Genomic DNA, 18,909 nt, shown 5'->3' on the forward strand with positions numbered 1-18,909 from the left:
GTTCCAGCTTTCCTCATCAGAGAGCACTGGTTGGGCCCCGTGCTACGTGGCCCCAGTACCATGGGATCGCTTCTCAGGTCACGGAGCCACACATCAGCGTGAAGGGTTCACTCCAGGGGCTCCTGGTACAGGATGCAGATGGGTCCTGTCTGACTCCAGGCTTTTTGTTTCTAATGTTTCTAGAGAGTCACCATCACAGCATTAAATGGTATCAAAGCCCTTCTTTTAAAAATGTAGAAATAAATGTAAATGGTAGATCTTGACATTGCTTGTGGGATTAAGATCTAAAAAGAATAATAATTATTTCTGTGGGTGGGCCAACAATTAGCTCTTTGATAGAATAGGTGGCTCCTGCCTGTTTTTAGTGAAGAGATTGAGCTGTACCCACAGTTTGTTCTGGAAGGAGACAGAAGTGAACCTCTGAGTCGTCGTTCATTAGAAGACCCAGAACCATCAGGCTGGTGTCCTGCTTTGCAAACACAAGGCAGAAGAGATCAATGTCACTTTTGAGTGATCACATTGGTGTTTCAATTAACTGACTCAAGGCTTGGTTGGGTAGACATTAACATATCCTGACCTTATCTGGGAGAGTACTGGTCTGCATTCCTTGCAAAGCTTCTGCTATTTCCTCTAATTTATTACCAGCATATCTATGGGTCCTAATAAATCTTCCATTTGCAATTAGAATATCCAAATAAAAATCTATGTTGACTGCTAATAAGGACCGTCACCTTGGCTTTACCAAGGCATTAAAGGTTTTTCTTTCTCGGTAAACTTTGAAGCCTGATTTTAAAAGCTAAAAATCTACCTCCAATGCTCGTAGTAAACAGGCCGATTCATAGCTATGCCGGTTTATTTTAGTTAACACTTACTACTTTGTGGCAGGCACTATTGTAAGTGCTTAAAGCTATTAATCCATTTAATCTGATAACTTATTGTTCTGATAGATTCTCCTTCTTTCCCAGATATCTCCTCTAATGGGAAAGTAATTATATGCTAAATGGTAAAAGGTAGAATACAGTATAACTTTTGAAAAGAGAGAAACCACGTGGGCAGAAAGATTGCACTACAGTTTATTTGAAACGTCCTTCTGGACTGGGAAAGTTTCTGCAGCCTGGCAGACTTGCCGGACTTTTCTTCATTCCTCCGATCAGCCTCCTCATCCTTACTCTCTGCACTTAGGCGCCCACTGTCTGCTTGAACTGATTCTCATGGCAGTGCCCGAGAGGGGGAAGTCGTTGTAAACCTGGAAGTTGTTACTGTTTTACAGATATGTGCATGTCCTTCAGTAAGACGACATTTTAAAAAGTCAGTCTCATTGATGCAGGACTTTTTGCTCCTTAATTCAGCTAAATCTGGGTTCTTGTCTCATGATCAGGAAAAATTAGGCATGTGGACACATTGAAGGGTGAGAAGGGCAGAATTTATTAAGTGAAAGGAAAGCTCTCAGCTGGGCGCAGTGTCTCACACCTGTAATCCCAGCACTTTGGGAGGCCAAGGCAGGTGGATCACCTGAGGTCAGGAGTTTGAGACCAGGTCAGGAGTTCTGGCCAACATGGCAAAACCACATCTCTAATAAAAATACAAAAATTACCTGGGCTTGGTGGCCACGTCTGTAATCCCAGCTACTCAGGAGGCTGAGGCAGGAGAATTGCATGAGTCCAGGAGGCAGTGGTTGCAGTGAGCCGAGATTGCGCCACTGCACTCCAGCCTGGGTGAAAGAGTGAGACTTCATCTCAAAAAAAAAAAAGAAAAAGAAAAGAGAAAGAAAGCCTCTCAACAAAGAGAGGGATTCTCCAAGCAGGTTTCTCCCTCATTATTGAATACCAGGGGTACCACACATGAGCTGATGAGGCCAGGCTCCTCCCCTCTGTAAGGTGCAAATTCCTGGTGGTGCTGCCCCGTTCCCCCAGTGCGCACACAAGGATGCCCAGGCAAGCCATAGGTAGTATTGGAAAAGGCAACATTTGATTGGTTAAAGGGCATTATTCAGAAATAATCAACTGGGAGAGGGCAGACAAACAGGCAGACGTTCTGCCCCTGGGTCACTGGTTTCATCCGGGACCAGCAGTCTGGTCTTTCAGCCTTCAGGCTGTTTTAGGCTTGAAGGTGAGGTCTCACTGGGGACCCTTCCCTATCTACCTAGGCATTTGTCTGCCTCCTGCTTGTATAATCATTTTCTTAATTACCTGCAGTGACTTTATCTAGCCCCCTCCTGAGCTGCGTGATAATAATACTCTGTTAGGATTTTCAGGGTTGTTACTCATCATCAGCCCTGACAGCCCAGAATTCCAGGCCTCCTTCCTGTTAAATGAATGGAGAGCAGAGCCTCTGAGCTCCGCGATTCACTATTTTTGTGTCAGCCTTAACCATCCCATTGGCCTGTTGGGGCTGAAGATAAATCCACAGGCATTAAGCATATTCCAAAAGGTCATGACTCCTTTGTCTTTGGCTTTTTGAAGTGGGTTAGTTTTCAGGAAATGTAGTTGTAGCAGATCTCCCCTCACCAGCAAAGGAGGACTCAGCTAGGACATTTTCAAGTTTTTCTCCTTTCTGCTGACAGGGTGGTGCCTTTTCAGTGGAGTCAGCTGAGCCGGTTGGACATTTGTGGGCCCTGTGTGCCTGCAGAGCCAAGCTCCCTGCGAGGCGCAGGTGGTGGAGAGATAGAGACAAGCAGCCGCCCTCAGGAGCCCCATACCCCTTCAGCCCAGCCTTGTGAGTCAGAGATAAGAATGAGCAGCCCAGGACTCCACTGGACCCTCACAAGAGCTGCTGCCAAGGGGAGATTCCTGAATCTTTCCAAGGTCCCTTGCACGCCTGTGGGGCTGGGCTTGCTGAAAAACTAGACTGTAGTTTTCTTACTGGATCCCCAGGAAGAGCTTTGGTCCCTAACGTCTTCCACCCAGCACTCTCCAACACACACGTGGACACGCAGACACAGGGAAGAAAATTGCACCTGAACATGGCTTTGAAAATATGTCTCTAGGGATGACTGTACAGAGCATGAAAACATTTCCTCACACTGGAAGAGAGAAATCAGCAGGCATCTATTAACTATATTTAACAATCTCCCAAGTTGGTGCTGATATTTACAGAGCAGTTTAAATAAAGAAAACATTCACCAATATGTAGCCTTTATAACTTGAAATTAACTGGCCTACAGTGATTCCTGTTGTTTGGCTGCTGCTTGCTAGAGATGGTACTGGATGGAAAGAGGTTGTTTGTTCCTTCCTCTCATTGCAGTCACCAGAGTAGATGTGATCAGAGAGATCATAAGGATGTGAGAAAATATGCAAATGTGTATGAACAACACCCATTAGAATTTCTTATATCTTACGGACAGATGTAGGGGGAAATGGCTCGTTCTACTAAAATGCTTTGTTTTCACATTTGGGGAAGAGTCCGGCATTTGACAACTCATCAGTTTTTTTGGACAGTATTGTTGCAAATTGGCGTTCAAATCCTATGTTGTCCTCACTATTCTGCAAAGAGTTAAGGGCTGAAAATGCCCTTAAGTCTTCCCAGAGTGGAGCTGCTGGGAGCAGAGGTAGTGGTGAAAGGAGAGGCAGGCCGTTCTTAGCAGGCTTCTCTCTCTAAGGCCTGTGCATATTTGCCTTTTGGCACTTGGCCTAGTGGCTGTTGGTGTGGCTAGAAGCAGAGTGGGCAGTTAGCTTGTCTTTGTTAAGGTGGAAAGCCTGCCTTCGAAATAGTGAGTGCAGGCTAGAGAGTCACTTCAGGATCAGAGGGAGTTAAAAAACTGTGGCTAACTTGTTTGTGTGAATGTTCGTTTTCTGAGCACCTCAGCACACATTACCTCTTATGATCTTCATATAACAAGCAACCCTTCAAGTTCAGCAAGGTAGCAGGTGCTCTTCCTGTTACAGATGCTGAAACTCAGTCCTAGAAGCACAGCCAGGCCTGGAGCCCGGGGCTGCTTCCCCCTCCCCAAAGCTGCCCCTCCCCATTCCCCTGTGCACAGGCACTGGCCCTGAGTTTTCACGAAGCCTGGTTATTTATTCACAGGGGAGTCCTCAGCACTGCCTCTTCTATTTCCCTGTGGAAACCTCAAAAGAGAAATCCTGCCGAAAGCGCTCAAGGACAAAGGTGAGTAGAATGCTCTGACCACATCCCTCACCACTTTGGGATCCACCGGTAGCCTTTGCAGCGATAGAAGTGTTGGGTGGCCCTGCAGAGCGCACACAAGGGAGCCGGGCTGGGTTGGATAAGCCAGGCCAAGAGACGCAGGGACCATCCTCATGGGAAGCGTGGACGTGCAGTCTGCACTTTCCTTTCTTTGGATCCGCTCTTCTCAGCTTGTTTGGCTCAAGCTAGGAGCACACAGTGTGTCTCCAGTGCTTCACCAAGAGGACAGGAGATCGAGGTGTGGAGGTGGCCCCTGGGCAGATAACTGAGGTAACAAACCACAGAATTGGTTCCACATGTAGAAGAAAGTCTACAAATGTAGCCGATCTTGTAATAGCATGCAGCGCCCTCCAGCCAAGCCACACAAGCCCCACCTGCCCCTCCAGCTCCACCTGCTGTGGCTCCCAAGACTGTCAGCATCTAGAAACCAGTTCCTGCCTCTGAAGCATGCCGCCATCCTTGACTCAGACGTCTTAGCTGTCACCTGCGCACCTTTTGCTGTCACATAGTTGGTCTGGGAGCAAGGTGTATCAGTGGTTTGGAGTATCAGCTTTAGGATGAGATAAAAACAGATTTGAATTCTCCCTCTTGCTGTTTATTAGCTATGTGAATGAAAGTGATGTAATTTCTCTGTGCATCATTATCCTTATCTGTGAAATATGGTTATCTGTGCATAACCATAGTACCCACTTCACAGTGGTGTTCAGAGATCATGTAGCATGACGCCTTGTTCTCCAAAGGCAAGTTCTTCATGGAACTATGACTGTTACTGTCTCTCCCAGGGTTTTGAAGGTCTAACAGTCCACATGAGCAGTGTAACCTAGGATGACCTTAGACCTTGTAACTTTCCGCCCATATTAAAATGGAGCTAGATCATATCCCTTCTTTTTTTTTTTTGAGACGGAGTCTTGCTCCATTGCCCAGGCTGGAGTGTAGTGGCGCGATCTTGGCTCACTGCAAGCTCCACCTCCTGGGTTCACGCCATTCTCCTGCCTCAGCCTCCTGAGTAGCTAGGACTACAGGCACCCGCCACCGCGCCCGGCTAATTTTTTGTATTTTTAGTAGAGATGGGGTTTCACCGTGTTAGCCAGGATGGTCTCGATCTCCTGACTTCGTGATCTGCCCACCTCGGCCTCCCAAAGTGCTGGGATTACAGGCATGAGCTACCACGCCTGGCCAGATCGTATCCCTTCTACCCATATCATCTGTCTTCTAAAGCTACCAGGTAATAAGATCAGCAAAATCATTAGCTTTTCAGGAATAGGAAAATACCAACATAAAATAAGAGAAAGCTTGGTCTCAGTTACCCTTAAAGAAATAATGTATAAATCAGAGGTTTAATACTTCAGTTTATTTCTTTAGTTTTCGGAGATATGAAATGGCGATAGGTTGCTATTTTATGCTGAAATTATCATAATTTCTTCTGAGAGAGTTTTACATTTTGTTTTCAGAAGCCCGAGTTTTCACTATCTTTCACCTACCATCTGGCTGCCCCTCATAAGTCAATATCTGATTGAAATTGCACGAGTCCCTTCAGTGCCTGGTGCCTCATCACCAGCCCTGAAAACTCCTGGGAATGTTCAGAGTCACTGAATGGCACAGGGAGGAATGTGGGAAAGTCCACTGCTTAATCAGTTCATGTCCAAGTGGACACACTGAGGCCCAGAGAGGGGGCGCATGACCATGCAGAGGCACAGCTGGAGTGCAGCCGGGATCTGGACTCCAGGCCTCTCCCAAGAGCTGCCCTTCCCCGACTTCGTGGTGTCATGCAACCTGTCTGCGTGGGATCCATGGAGTGACTAGGGACAGCCTTGTGTGAACAAACCTACATAAGCCTGGGAACAAAAGGCATCCTGGATACAAATGAAGGCTTTGGTTTCTGGGCCTTTGTTCTTTTTCTGCCGTCTCAGCCCCGTCTTCCACAGGACCACTCCACAGCATTCAGCAGGCTGCAGAGGGCTGTTCGAGGCCTCTCTGCTGAGTCTGGCCTCTCCAGGCAGCTGGTTCCAGGAGGGTGGTGCTATGCTGTGAAGTGGCGGAGGCCCCATTGTGTGCCCAATGTGGTAAAGTGTTTCCTGCTTTTGATTGTGCCCAGGGATTGCCATGGAAAGCGTAACTGTGTATCAGACAATTCCACACCCAGGAATCCAAGGGAACCTGAACAGCTACTATTCACAGCAGGTACGTGGTGAGGGGCATAAGCTCACAAATACTGGTTCTACATGTGTTTTCACTGTCCCCGGCTGTCACCTGCATGCCTTTTCCTGTCACATAGTTAGTCTGGGATTCTAGAATTAGGAATGGAAACAATTTTGTGGTTGTTTCATGAAATGTCTATTGCAAGCTGGTTTGAAATCAGTGATTTCAATAAGAGGTGCTTGTGGTAGGTGGTCTATGAAACCTCCCTGATTGGAGAGGTTAATATGGTGACTTTGAGGAAGTGGTAAGTTTTTATAGGGGTTAAAGGAGATAATTTACACAAAGCTTTTTGTACAGCATCGAAGATACATACAAGCCTGAGGTAAATAGTGGCCTTGATGTTATCATTGTTTTTCATCATATGGGGGCACTGGTGGAGCTGGAGGGGCAGAGGCTGAAAAGGGAGGCTGGGTCCATAGTGGGAAGAGCTGACAGTGGCCACCAAGGAGTCTGGATTGAATGTGGGAGGCCATGGGGACTGTTGGAGGACTCAGGCAGGAGAATGGATAGCTCTTGCTTGAGTTCCTTGATGTCTTCAGCATTTATATGCAGTAAAACACCTCCCTTTCCTCTCCCAGGGCAGGCTTCTGAATGTCTTGCCTGGTATTGGGAGGGCCTGATAGAACAAACCAAACGCAGAAAGGCCAGGCAGGCTCGTCTGCCTGCTCTACTTCCCGAGGGAGGGAGCATTGACGGAGCCAGCACTGCCTCACACCACTGCCTCGTGTGATCAGTGCCATATGACCACAGGAGCTAGAGACATTCCCTAGGCTGCTGGGCATATGAGCTCCATGATGCCCATGTCCGCTGGCCAGGCGGACACAGACCTGGGGGCCAGCAGAGCGACCAAGGAGCAGCACCACCTTTCTGATGGCAGCCTGCTCTTTCCAACAGTTCCCTACCAGAATCCTCACTGGAGCAGAGGATGTCAGCATCAACCAGGAACCACGCCTGTACTAAAAACCGCCTGGGCGGCCTCTGGCTCGAGGGCTCGATGCTGACAAAGCTGGAGGAATGTTGTCTCTCCTCAGTCTTATGGCAAGGACTGATCTTGTTTTCGCTTCCCCACAGGGGGTTCCAGCCAGCATCACATTTTTCAGTCCCTCTGGCCTCACATACAGTCTCAAGCATATTCAGGAGTTATCTGGTGACAATATCGATCAAATTAAGGTAAGTTATTCAATGGGCTTTTGGTCTTTTTCAGATTAGTTTTTTTAGGTTTTTTGTTTGTTTGTTTGTCTATTTGTTTAATCTTTATGAATTATCCTAGGGCTTCAACGTCAAATGAGACACCCCTGGCCTAGCAGGTGCCTTAGAATTGGAAGGGCAGCTCTACCTCCTGCTGGGCTGTTGCACAGACTGCTCACCTTCTCCCAGTCCATTTCCTCACCTGCAGCGTGGGGATAATTGTCTCTCTGTGGCTTTCATAGACATGTGTATGGTCTTCCCTGCTTAGGATGAGTCTCAGAATTACATGAGGGAATTTGAGTAAAGTCCTTAATTAGCTCAGGGCTTGGTACAGGTGTTAGCATCCTTGCCTTCCTTTCCCCCATCTTATGTTTGCCATTATTATCTATTCTAAAAGCAGTCACCTTTTTCATGTCTTTAAAAGGGTTTACATTCACACTTACTAGGGACTGTATTATGAGTCTACAAATAACCACAACTCTGTGTCTATAATAGAAATACCCTTGAACTGGCTCCAGAGGGACTGAGGAGAGGGTGCAGGATGTGACCCAGAACCCAAAGGCAGAAACTGCCACTCACTGCAGTCAGGAAGAGCAAAAGGCTTCACCTGCCTTCTCACAGGTGCATCTCATGGGGAGTATGCACTGCTTTCCCAGTTTTCAAGATGGAGCGTGGGACTCAGAGACATCAGATGGGCTGCCTGTAGGTCACGCTGCTGAGAAGGAAGAGCTGCAGTTTGAACCTGGGAAGACTGATTCCACATTGTCAGCCATGGTGATGCCTTGCCATGGTCTCGGGAGCTGCTGAGCAGTAACTGATAGAATTCCCACACCAGTCCAATGGTGGGTATCCAGAAAAAGAGGTCAGTGGTCCTCATTACAGGTGAGGACACTGAGGCCCAGAGAGGTTAAACAACTTGCCAAAGTCGTGTGCTGAGTCACTGGAAGGCCCAGGACTCACACGGGCCACTGAGGAAGAAAAACAATATCTGAATCTTGTGGTTAGAAAGATTGGAGAGAGAGGCCAGGTGCGGTGGCTCCCACGGATCACCTGAGGTCAGGAGTTCCAGACCAGCCTGACCATGATGAAAACCCTATCTCTACTAAAAATACAGAAATTAGCTGGGCGTGGTGGCATGCGCCTATAATCCCAGCTATGTGGGAGGCTGAGACAGGAGAATTGCTTGAACCCCTGAACCCCGGAGACTGAAGTTGCAGTGAGCCAAGATCGCGCCACTGCACTCCAGCCCGGGCAACAAGAGTGAAACTCCATCTCCGCGCCCCCGCCCAAAAAAAAAAAGAAGGAAAGAAAAAGAAAGATTAAAGAGATAGGACCCATAAAGTGCTTGGCATGGCAACTGGGCCACAGTGAGCGCTTACTTCATATTGCAGGTCAGGAGGGGTGAAATGGTGCTGGTCCTGCTCTGGTTCTTGTCCCTGTGTGTCATGCTGCCTCTCTCTTGGACCTGTAGAAGGAGTCCCGCCTGCCCCACCTACCCACCCCCGCGTCACACAATGCTGTGAGATGCCTGGTGGTATAAGCCTAACACAGTTTTCCCCAGGCTTCTTAGTGTTTGCCTAGAGGAAGAACACGAGATTTATACTCTATCTTCTTTCAAAGCAAGCATGTTTAAAAGCACAAATGGATACTCAGCATCTGAACCAAGAACTGAGGCCTTTCTGAATAGACTGCTGCCCGCATTGTCCACACCCATGGCGGCTGGGGGCTGAGTGCGTGTGCCTGTCCTGCATCTGTCATGCCCGTTTCTGCAGCCTCCAGACACTCTGAGCTCTCAGTAGCCCCTCGCCTCTTCCCACAGTGATTGATGACCCTGCCTGCCAGTAGTTAACTGCCATTAAATCTGCCATTGCTGGGGAGGAGAAAGTGACAGAGCTGGCCTTGCTCACAGTGACTCTGGACTGCTTGGGGGCCATGAAGGCACCATGTGTGGAGTGTGAGTCGTCCCTCATCACTGGGACTTGGTGCTGTATAGTGAGGTGCTTTCAAGGTTCACAGAGGACACAGTCCTAGCCTGTGAGTTGGTACATAGGCTTTTCTGTCTCAGCTCGGCCTCAGATTTGCTAGTGGCCTCCCTCCCCAGGAGTCCCTGTACGACCCACTGTTTGTACAGCACAACATGCAGGTGCACCACAGAAGATCAAAGGGGGTGAGGGGGCGACTTCTGACCTGAGCTTGCTACTTACCATTGACTTGGGAAGACTGTGCACTTGTCTGTAAATGCCACAGAGATGTCAGTCCAAAGCAGTAGGTAAGCAGAGTCATAATCACCACCACCACACTAATGGCAGCAACTGCATTTCCTGTGTACAGGAAAATGCCCTTGCAGACTGTGAGGTGGGTATCTTCACACATAGTGGTCGCTAACCACAGTGGCAGAGCCAGGCTGTGAACGTGGCTGCTGCCCCCAGAGCCAGGCTGGTGCATTCGCGTCCAGTTTGTGCCAGGGATGGAGAAAGAACATTGATGCTGGGCCCCCTCGCCTAGCCTGGGGCAGACTGTACTGCTCTGTGGGGCACCGTCGTATGATCCTTCGCTGACACAGAGGAGTGAAAGGCTCCTGTGAAAAAGCTGCCGTTTCACCCAACTATTGGTAACCCTGCTCTAGGACTACAGTCATGTTTGCCATTTGTTGGTTCCCAGTCCCGGGGAGTTGCTTTTTTTCCAATTTTTAAATAGCTTTATTGAGATGTAATTCACAAACCATAAAATTTACTTTTTATGATTTTAATATGTAAACTTAAAAATTTTTTTTAAATTGTTTTTTAGAGATGGGGTCTCACTGTATTGCCCAGGCTGATCTCAAACTCCTGGCCTCAAGCAATCTTCCCACCTTGGCATCCCAAAATATAGGGATTACAGGTGTGAGCCACCACACCCAGCCCAATATGTAAACTTTAACATGATTTTTATGATAGTCACAAATTTGTGCATCCATCACCACTGTCTAGTTCCAGCACATATCATCACCCCAAAGAGAAACCCGATACCCATTTGCAGCCACCCCTCATTCCCTCATTCCTCCCACTCCTTGGCAACCACTCAACTGCTTTTCATCTCCATGGATTCACCTATTCCGGACATCTCATATTAATAGAATCATATACTATGTGTTCTTTTGTAACTGACTCTTTTCAGTAGCATAGTGTTTTCAAGGTTCATCCGTGTTGTAGCAGGTACCAGTACTTCATCCCTTTTTACTGCCAAATAATGGTACATGCTGAGGACCGTTTTATTTACCCATTCACTAGTTGATGGACATTTGGGTTGTTTTCCACTTTCAGGCTATTAAATAATGCTGAACATTCAAATACAATTTTCTGTGTGGACATAAGTTTTCATTTCTCTTGGGTGTATATCCAGGAGTAGATTTACTAGATCTAAGGTAACTTTGTTTAACGTTTCGTCGAATTACTGCTATTTTCCAAAGTGGTTATGCCATTTTAAAGCATTGTCACTAGCAGCGTATGAGGGTTCCAATTTCTCCATATCCTCCACGTCCTTATTTTTCTGTCTCTGATTATGGCCATCCTTGTGGGTCTGAAGCGGTTACTCAGCATATATTTGATTTAGACTTCCCTAATGACTAATGATGTTGAGCATCTTTTTATGTAGTTTGTTGGTCATTTTTATATCTTCTTTAAAGAAATATCTATTCAAATCCTTTGCCTACTTTTAACCGAGGTTGTCTTTTTATTGTTGAATTGCCAGAATTCCTTATTCTGAATACAATTTTTTTTCTTTTTTTCTTTTTTTTTTTTTGAGATGGTGTCTCTCTCTGTTGCCCAGGCTGGAGTGCAGTGACACAGTCTCGGCTCACTGCAGCCTCCGCCTCCGGGGTTCAAGCTATTCTCCTGCCTCAGCCTCTTGAGTAGCTGGGATTACAGGTGCCTGCCACCACGCCTGGCTAATTTTTGTATTTTTAATAGAGATGGGGTTTCACCATGTTGGCCAGGCTGGTCTTGAACTCCTGACCGCAGGTGATCTGCCTGCCTTGGCCTACCAAAGTGTTTGTATTACAGGTGTGAGCCACTGCGCCTAGCCTCTGAATACAGATTTTTTATCAGACATGTGATTTGTAAAAATGTTCTCCCATTCTGTGAGTTGTCTTTTTACTTTTTTGATTTTTTTTTTTTTTTTTTTTTTTTTTTTTTTGAAGCACAGAAGGTTTTCAATTTTGATAAAGTTCAATTTATTGGTTTTTTTCTTTTGTTACTTGTGCTTTGGGTGTTGTATCCAAGAAACCATTAATTTAGTGTTGTTTCATTCAGTGTTTTGAAGATTTATTCCTATGTTTCCTTTTAGGAGTTGTATAGTTTTAGCTCTGAACTTAGGTATTTGATCTGTTTTGAATTGATTTTTGTGTGTTGTGTGAGGTAGGGGTCCAACTTTATTTTTTCCTCAAGGAGTTTCCTAAGCAATTGGTGCTTAGCAGGGCAGTACTTTAGGCAGGGTGGGAGTGGGGCCTCTGCAGGACAGTGGCCTCCCTCCCCTCGTTCTGACTCAGCTGGAGGAAGGAGCCTCAGGCCTGCAGCATCTGAGTTATGCAGAGGTACCGGTGGCTTGTTACTCCACTACCACCTGGCCTGCTGCTCACTTGCTGGGAGGGAGGATGAAGCGGAGTGCTGGGCACGGGCTGCCACTGTTGGATGCTCACCTGCTCCCAAACAGCTTCGGGGTCCACAGTCTCAATGCAGAGGAGAGTGGGGGATTAAATGAGGACCTTCTCTCATTTAACCACCATACTAGCCCTCTGAGGCCAGGGTAACTGTGCCCCTTTTATAGGTGAGGAACAGAGAGGCTAAGGGACTTGTACTAATGACAGCTAGCAGGGGCAGAGCTGGGACAGAAGCAGTGCCCCTTTCCAGGTGAGGCTCTGCACAGAACCATCGAGCCTGTGGTGCTTGTTCAGAGAGAGGTGTCCTGTGGATGAGGCCAGTGCCCCGGATTGGCTGATTTGGAAGGATCATGACAACGTAGGCAGCAGCCCATGACGGTCATCTGGGCCAGGCCAAGTGGTTCACACCTGTCACCTCATTTAATTCCCACAGCAGCCCAGTAAAGAGTCCTGTTATCTTTTTTTTTTATGGATGAGGAGATGGAGCCAGAGAGGATGGGCCATGGGCCAAGGTCATTGTCCTGTGGAGCTGGGATTTAAATCCCAACCCTGTGGCCACAGAGCCGTGACCTTGATAGTCTGCTTTCCTGGGGATTCAGTCACTGCCCCTGCCACACCCTCCTCCCCTTGATCAGACCCAGGGCCCCCGACACCCGAAGCAGAACTGTCTGCAGCTAGAGCTTCTGAGGAAGGACTGCACCGATGCAGCCACGATGGTGAGCACCAGCCTGGGGCCTTCATGTCCCTGCCCCTCACCTGAGCCTGGGAACAGCGTGTTGTCGCTCAGGGTGGCAGAGAGACAGTGATGACAGCGTGGATGCAGAGGTATTTTGCGCGCTCAGAAGCTGGGCTCGAATCGGGCAGTGTTGTCATTCATATAAACACGTCACATGAGCAGTAACATCCAACCGAAAGGCTGGCTGACGGCCTCTGCACACATCCAGCCGCCTGCTGCCCCATCCCCTGCTAGTGTGCTAAAGCCCTGTTTTCTCTTCTGTCTTTATAGTTTGCAGCCATCGGCCCCACTACGGCTCACGCGCTGGCCGCCCAGGGCCTGCCTGTAAGCTGCACTGCAGAGAGCCCCACGCCACAAGCCCTGGCCACTGGCATCAGGAAGGCACTCCAGCCCCATGGCTGCTGCTGAGTCAGCCACCTGTCGCTTGCCCCATGCAGCCTCCCTGGGCTGGGCTGGCTCTGGATGGAGCTGAGCATTGGCAAGGGCTCTCAGGAGCTGCTGCCATCAGACTCCTGCTTCAAGCCTGAGTGGAAGCATCTGAGGACCAGGGATCAGGACCTGACCTGGGGCTGGCCTCAGGCCCACGTGCACGTGACCGCCCTCTATGGAAGCCAGCTTGAACCCTAGCCCTGTGAGAGCTTCCTGTGCCCAGCAGGAAGGAAATCAAATAAACCACACTGGCTGCCCATGCTTACTGAGTATATGGTTACTATGTGCCATTCTAAGTGCAAAGCTGTGTTCAGGGAGGAGACAGGTATGCCCACCTGTGATAACCCACAAACCTGCTATGAATCGGAAAATTTGCTCTGTATGAAGTAGGTTTATTCGTTCTATAAAAAGGACCGTGAAGTTCCTGCTTGTGAGCTATGGACAATTGTAGTTCAAATATAGAGAGACTTGCTTTCCCTCAAAGTTGCAACTGCAGCATTAGATGATGAAACCATCTGATCTCCCAGGAATCTGAGGGGCTGGAGAGGTCAGTATGTCCTGAGAAGAGGTTCATGTGCAAATGCAGTGCCCTGTAGAAAGGCTTTGGAAATCTGTTCCCAAATTTCCTTCCCACTTCATTCCCAAAGTTCCCAAACTTCATTCCCAACTCAGCCTGAAATTTAGGCTGAGTTGACTGAAACCCAGACTTGTCTCTTAGTAGCATGTGGACTGGTGGTGGGAAAGCTCTGCCCACATGCCTCTGTCTCCTTGAAAGATCCGACTGAGGCCGGGCGCGGTGGCTCAAGCCTGTAATCCCAGCACTTTGGGAGGCCGAGGCGGGCGGATCACGAGGTCAGGAGATCGAGACCATCCTGGCTAACATGGTGAAACCCCGTCTCTACTAAAAAAATACAAAAAACTAGCCGGGCGAGGTGGCGGGCGCCTGTAGTCCCAGCTACTTGGGAGGCTGAGGCAGGAGAATGGTGTAAACCCGGGAGGCGGAGCTTGCAGTGAGCTGAGATCCGGCCACTGCACTCCAGCCTGGGCGACAGAGCGAGACTCCGTCTCAAAAAAAAAAAAAGAAAAACAAGAAAGATCCGACTGAAAGGCATTTTGGCTCCACGTCTCTGATCTCCGTTCCTCCTAACAACCCTGAGGAGTGGACATTCCTATCATTCCATTTTTCTGGTGAGGAAACAGACTCGAGGTGAAATGATTTCTCAGGCTCACGTAGCTAGTGAGTGGCAGAACCAGAACAAAATTAAAAGGGATGGATGAGCCTAAGCACTTAGACCTAGACTAACGAAATTCATCAGCCACCTCATATGAGATGCACGCTAGAAGAGAGGTTAGAATTCAGTGATAATTGTTCTCCAAATCTTGATGTGATTATACAGAAATTCTTTGAGAACTGTTCTAAAACTGGATTATGGTGATGGTTCCATGAAGTGACCCCTTGTCTCAGAAGATTAAGGAAAATAATTGGGCAAGCACTGTTTCATACACGTTTTTCACCTTATAACCAAAGTGAAATAGATTAGCCCATGAAGTAAGAACCTGACTGTACATTAGAACCACGTGATGTGCTTCTAAAATGAAATTGCTCAGGCCCCACCCCCCAGAGATTCCCCTGAATTGATTTCTAGAATAAAACCCAAGCAGCAGGAGATGTGAGACACTCTTCCAGCTGCCTCCAGTGTGCACCGGTGTTTGGAAACCGCTGGATTACAGGAATGGGGTCCCCCATAGCTGGAGTGCGATCAGGAATGCCCTCATGCATGGTGAAGAGGCTAGAGAAGCAAGACAAGCCCGGAAGTGAGGAAAGAGAAGTCCAAGCTGTAGGCAGACAAGAGCGGGAGGGATGTGAATGTGTGGGCTTCGGAAGCACATGTTGTTGGAGGAGGAACAACACCCTGTTGCAGCGCAGGGAAAATAGGATCCTTTTCACAGCCTTAGGAGGTGGGGGACAGAATTAGGGACAAAGGTTCACTAAATGTCTACATGCTAGTAAACACCACACGTGTGTCCTTTCATCCCCACACAACCCGAAGCCACCTTTTGAAGAGGATGTGAGGCTATCAACAGTTCTGGTGAAGCCTTGTTTCAGATGGAGTGGGCCAGGGTGTGGTTAAAGATGGTTCTGTTTGGGATTAGGAAGGCAGGGAGCTCGTGCACGGGCGGGAGATGAGCAAAGCAGCAGGTGCAGTGTCCTCGACCATTGCGTGAGTCGGGAGCCTGGGCTTTCTTTGGCAGTTGGGCTGGAGATTCCTTAGAACATGAGGGCTGAGTAGGCAAAAACCAGTTTGAAAGGGACTGTGGAGAAACCCTGGTTCTGAAGATATTGGTGGGACAGAAGGTAAGGTCTGTAATTACCCAGCTCAAGAAAGTGAAGCTCAGGGATGTCACGCGTCACTTCTGCTCACCCTCCCATGGGACTGCAGTTTCTGTTAAGGACAATAATTATGTTAATCATTCGATGGCTCAATGGCTAGATGGGAGTGAACAGAAGCTGGCATAAGGCTTTCCTTCAAAGATACAACTGCAGCATTAAACAGACCGTCTGATCTCCCAGGAATCTGAGGGGCTGGGAAGTCAGTATTTACTTAGAAGAGGTTCATATGGCTGGGCGCGGTGGCTCACACCTGTAATCCCAGCACTTTGGGAGGCCGAGGCGGGGATCAGGAGTTTAAGACCAGCCTGACCAACGTGGTGAAACCCCATCTCTACTAAAAATATAAAATTAGCCGGATGTGGTGGAGGGTGCCTATAATCCCAGCTATCGGGAGGCAGAGGTTGCAGTGAGCTGAGATCATGCCACTGCACTCCAGCCTGGAAAACAAGAGCAAAACTGTCTGAAAAAAAAGAGGGTCATGTGCAAATGCAGAGCCCTATAGAAAGGCCTTGGAAATCTGTTCCCAAACTTCATTCCCACATTTTAACAGATCCAGCTGTTCTTGATGTGCTGAGGGAAGTTCAGCTTTGAGTTTGTAGATGTTCTAGGTGCTTTCCCAGAGTCAATGTGGGAAGCCAGGTCGAAGCCAGAGTCTCACACACCCTGAGCGGCAAATAGGGCCACCCAGGACAGTGAGTGAGTCGCACCCCCGGCCCTGCCAGCTCCAGACAGAGTAATGCCCCAGCAGGCTGGGTGGCCAGCCTCCTTGTGTCCCTCCTGGGGATCAGAAGGGACAGAAGGGTGGGGTGGGAGAACACACTCAACAGATGTGCTGCACAGGGTTTTGCCACAGTTGTGTGACCTACATTCCCTCTTCGCATCTGCTCTCACGCGCCTTCCCCTCCAGCTCCTGGACTCAGGAGAGTTGCTGAAGAAGTTTGTGCAGGGGAGGAATAAAGGATCACACAGGAATTTGAGAGCCAAAGTAGAGTGCAACTGGCCCCCCAGGCCCAGGTGGGCTAGTGGTAAGAACTGAAGATGTTCCCTCTGGACCTTCCAGCCACAGCTCATTGGTAGGACATGTTCTCAGACACTGTTCTAAGTTTTATGCGCTTTGACTCTTGAGTTACATGTGGTCACTCTCTTAATGAGTTAAGCGTTAGTACAACTTCCCTGTGAATAGAACGTAACAAAATAAGAACATTGTATTGTATACAAGTCTTCAGAAAATAAACTAGCAGGAATCATTTTACTAAAAATTCTAAGAAAGTAGATGACAGGGATAGAGTCTGAGGTGGTCTCAATATTCATTACTCTGGAACAAGAGTCCTTCATGTTCAGCAAAGTATGTGGCCATTTGGAATAAGAACTACATTTCCCAGCTTCCTTCACAGGCAGGCATGAGAGTGTGACTAAGCTGTAGCCAAGGGGATGTAGTGAGATACACACCCTTCACATCATTCTTCCTTTTTCCTGGAATACAGATAGAAGAGCTGGAGCTCCAGTAGCCATCTTGAGCCCTGAGATGACGTTGGGGAAAGGAAGTTTTCTAGAACAAGATGACACTATTGGCACAAAAACTATCCCAACTCTAGACTTCTTGAGTGTAAAAGATACATCAACTTCTATCTTGTGTAAGCCGCTATGACTATGAGATTTTTCTTTTACAATCAAATCTAAATGATAAAATAATCAAGTGAATTGGTAGAGTAAACATCAAGATACACCATTTCTGAGTTTGAATAAAATGCTCTTTAAAGAAAGTCTCGGCCAGGTGCAGTGGCGCATGCCTGTAATCCCAGCACTTTGGGAGGCCAAGGCAGGTGGATCACTTGAGCCTAGGAGTTAGAGACCAGCCTGGCTGACATGGCAAAACCCCATCTCTACTAAAAATGCAGAAACTTAGCCGGGTATGGTGGTGCACGTATGTAATCCCAGCTATTCAGGAGGCTGAGACAGGAGAATTGCTTGAACCCGGGAGGCGGAGGTTGCAGTAGGCTGAGATGGCACCACTGCACTCCAGCCTGGGTGACAGAGCGAGACTCAGTCTCAAAAAAAAAAAAGGAAATATTTGGTTACCAGAAGTCCCTCATAAACTTACTATTGAATCTTTTTATCAAGTTCAATTTTAAGCTGTGTATTTGCATATTATTTATAGATTTATGCCTTGTGCAATTATATAAAGTGTTTGAAAAGCAACTGAAACAACAAAAAGACTTCAGCAGTAGAAGAGTTCTCATTTTCACGAAATATTGATAAAACCTACAAAAGCTGCGGGAATGCATTTGCTCAGACTGTTTTCTTTCATTCTTACTGGTAAGCACTCTACTGATTGGAAGGTGTGCACAGTCCTTACAGGAGAAATGTATGTCTTTTATCGTATTTATCTTGTTAAAACCTTAGACAAATTACATTTGAGAGAGTTTGATTGAGCAAAGAATGATTTGCGGATCGGGCAGACCCTAAACCAGAAAGGCTCAGAGAGGCTGCAGCGCTGCCTCGTGGTTGAAGATTTATGGACAGAAAAAGGAAAGTGATGTACAGAAAATGGAAGTCAGATGCAAAAACAGCTGGATTGGTTACAGCTTGGCATTTGCCTTATTTTGAACAGCGTTTGAGCTGTTGGCCACCTTTGATTGGCTGAAATTCAGTGATTGGTACAACAGTAGGTTACAGCCTGTTTACACACCTAGGACAGAGCCCAAGCTGTATCCTACGAACAGGCTGTAACCTACTCTTGTACCCATAGCTGTAACTATTTAGGTTACAGTTCACTGTATACGGAGAATTCTTTAGGCTGGCCTTAAAACATGTAAGGAGGCAGCTTCAGGCTTAACTTAACGCTCTGAATTAAGAGAGACTTAAACATTTCTCTTCAACATCTCATTTAATCCTCAAAATAGCCCTATCAGGTGGGTCCTACTGCCTCCATTCTAGAGATAAGAAAAACTGGACGTGGAGGAATTTAATGCCATACACAAGGTTAAGTGAGGTGGAGGCAGGTTCGAACTTTGCTGACCAAGGGCTGAAGGAGAGTTAGATGAGGGGGTGTTCCCACGGGAACGCTGGACTCCACCTCACCTTGGCAGGGCTCCCCCCAGGGCTGCAGGATGGGGGTCATGTTCCTCAGCATGGCCTCTAAGCCCCCTTCTCAGCCTGGCTTGACTGCCCACAGCCCACGTGTGT

At 47.7% G+C, this 18,909-nt stretch overlaps 1 protein-coding gene across 7 annotated transcripts in view; it reads left to right on the forward strand.

Annotated features, from left to right (window-relative positions):
- Positions 1–17,486, forward strand: part of UROS (uroporphyrinogen III synthase) — a 35,002-nt gene extending 17,516 nt beyond the window's left edge. For 3 of the 7 annotated variants that reach the window (XM_023224253.3, XM_023224254.3, XM_031936157.1), the window contains 4 exons: positions 4,024–4,104; positions 6,239–6,324; positions 7,414–7,512; positions 13,173–13,600. In XM_023224253.3, the coding sequence (XP_023080021.2) occupies positions 4,024–4,104; positions 6,239–6,324; positions 7,414–7,512; positions 13,173–13,310 (404 nt within the window). In that variant the 3' untranslated portion in view covers positions 13,311–13,600. Of the gene's footprint in view, positions 1–4,023; positions 4,105–6,238; positions 6,325–7,413; positions 7,513–8,025; positions 8,373–12,801; positions 12,883–13,172; positions 13,601–16,630; positions 16,797–17,207 lie in introns of those variants that run through there. The other 4 variants (XR_002734165.3, XR_002734164.3, XM_023224256.3 and 1 more) reach the window with 4 other exon arrangements.
- Positions 17,487–18,909: the final 1,423 nt, after the last annotated feature.

This window comes from Piliocolobus tephrosceles, chromosome 9 (assembly GCF_002776525.5).
Source record: "Piliocolobus tephrosceles isolate RC106 chromosome 9, ASM277652v3, whole genome shotgun sequence".
In the NCBI taxonomy this organism is placed as follows: Eukaryota; Metazoa; Chordata; class Mammalia; order Primates; family Cercopithecidae; genus Piliocolobus; species Piliocolobus tephrosceles.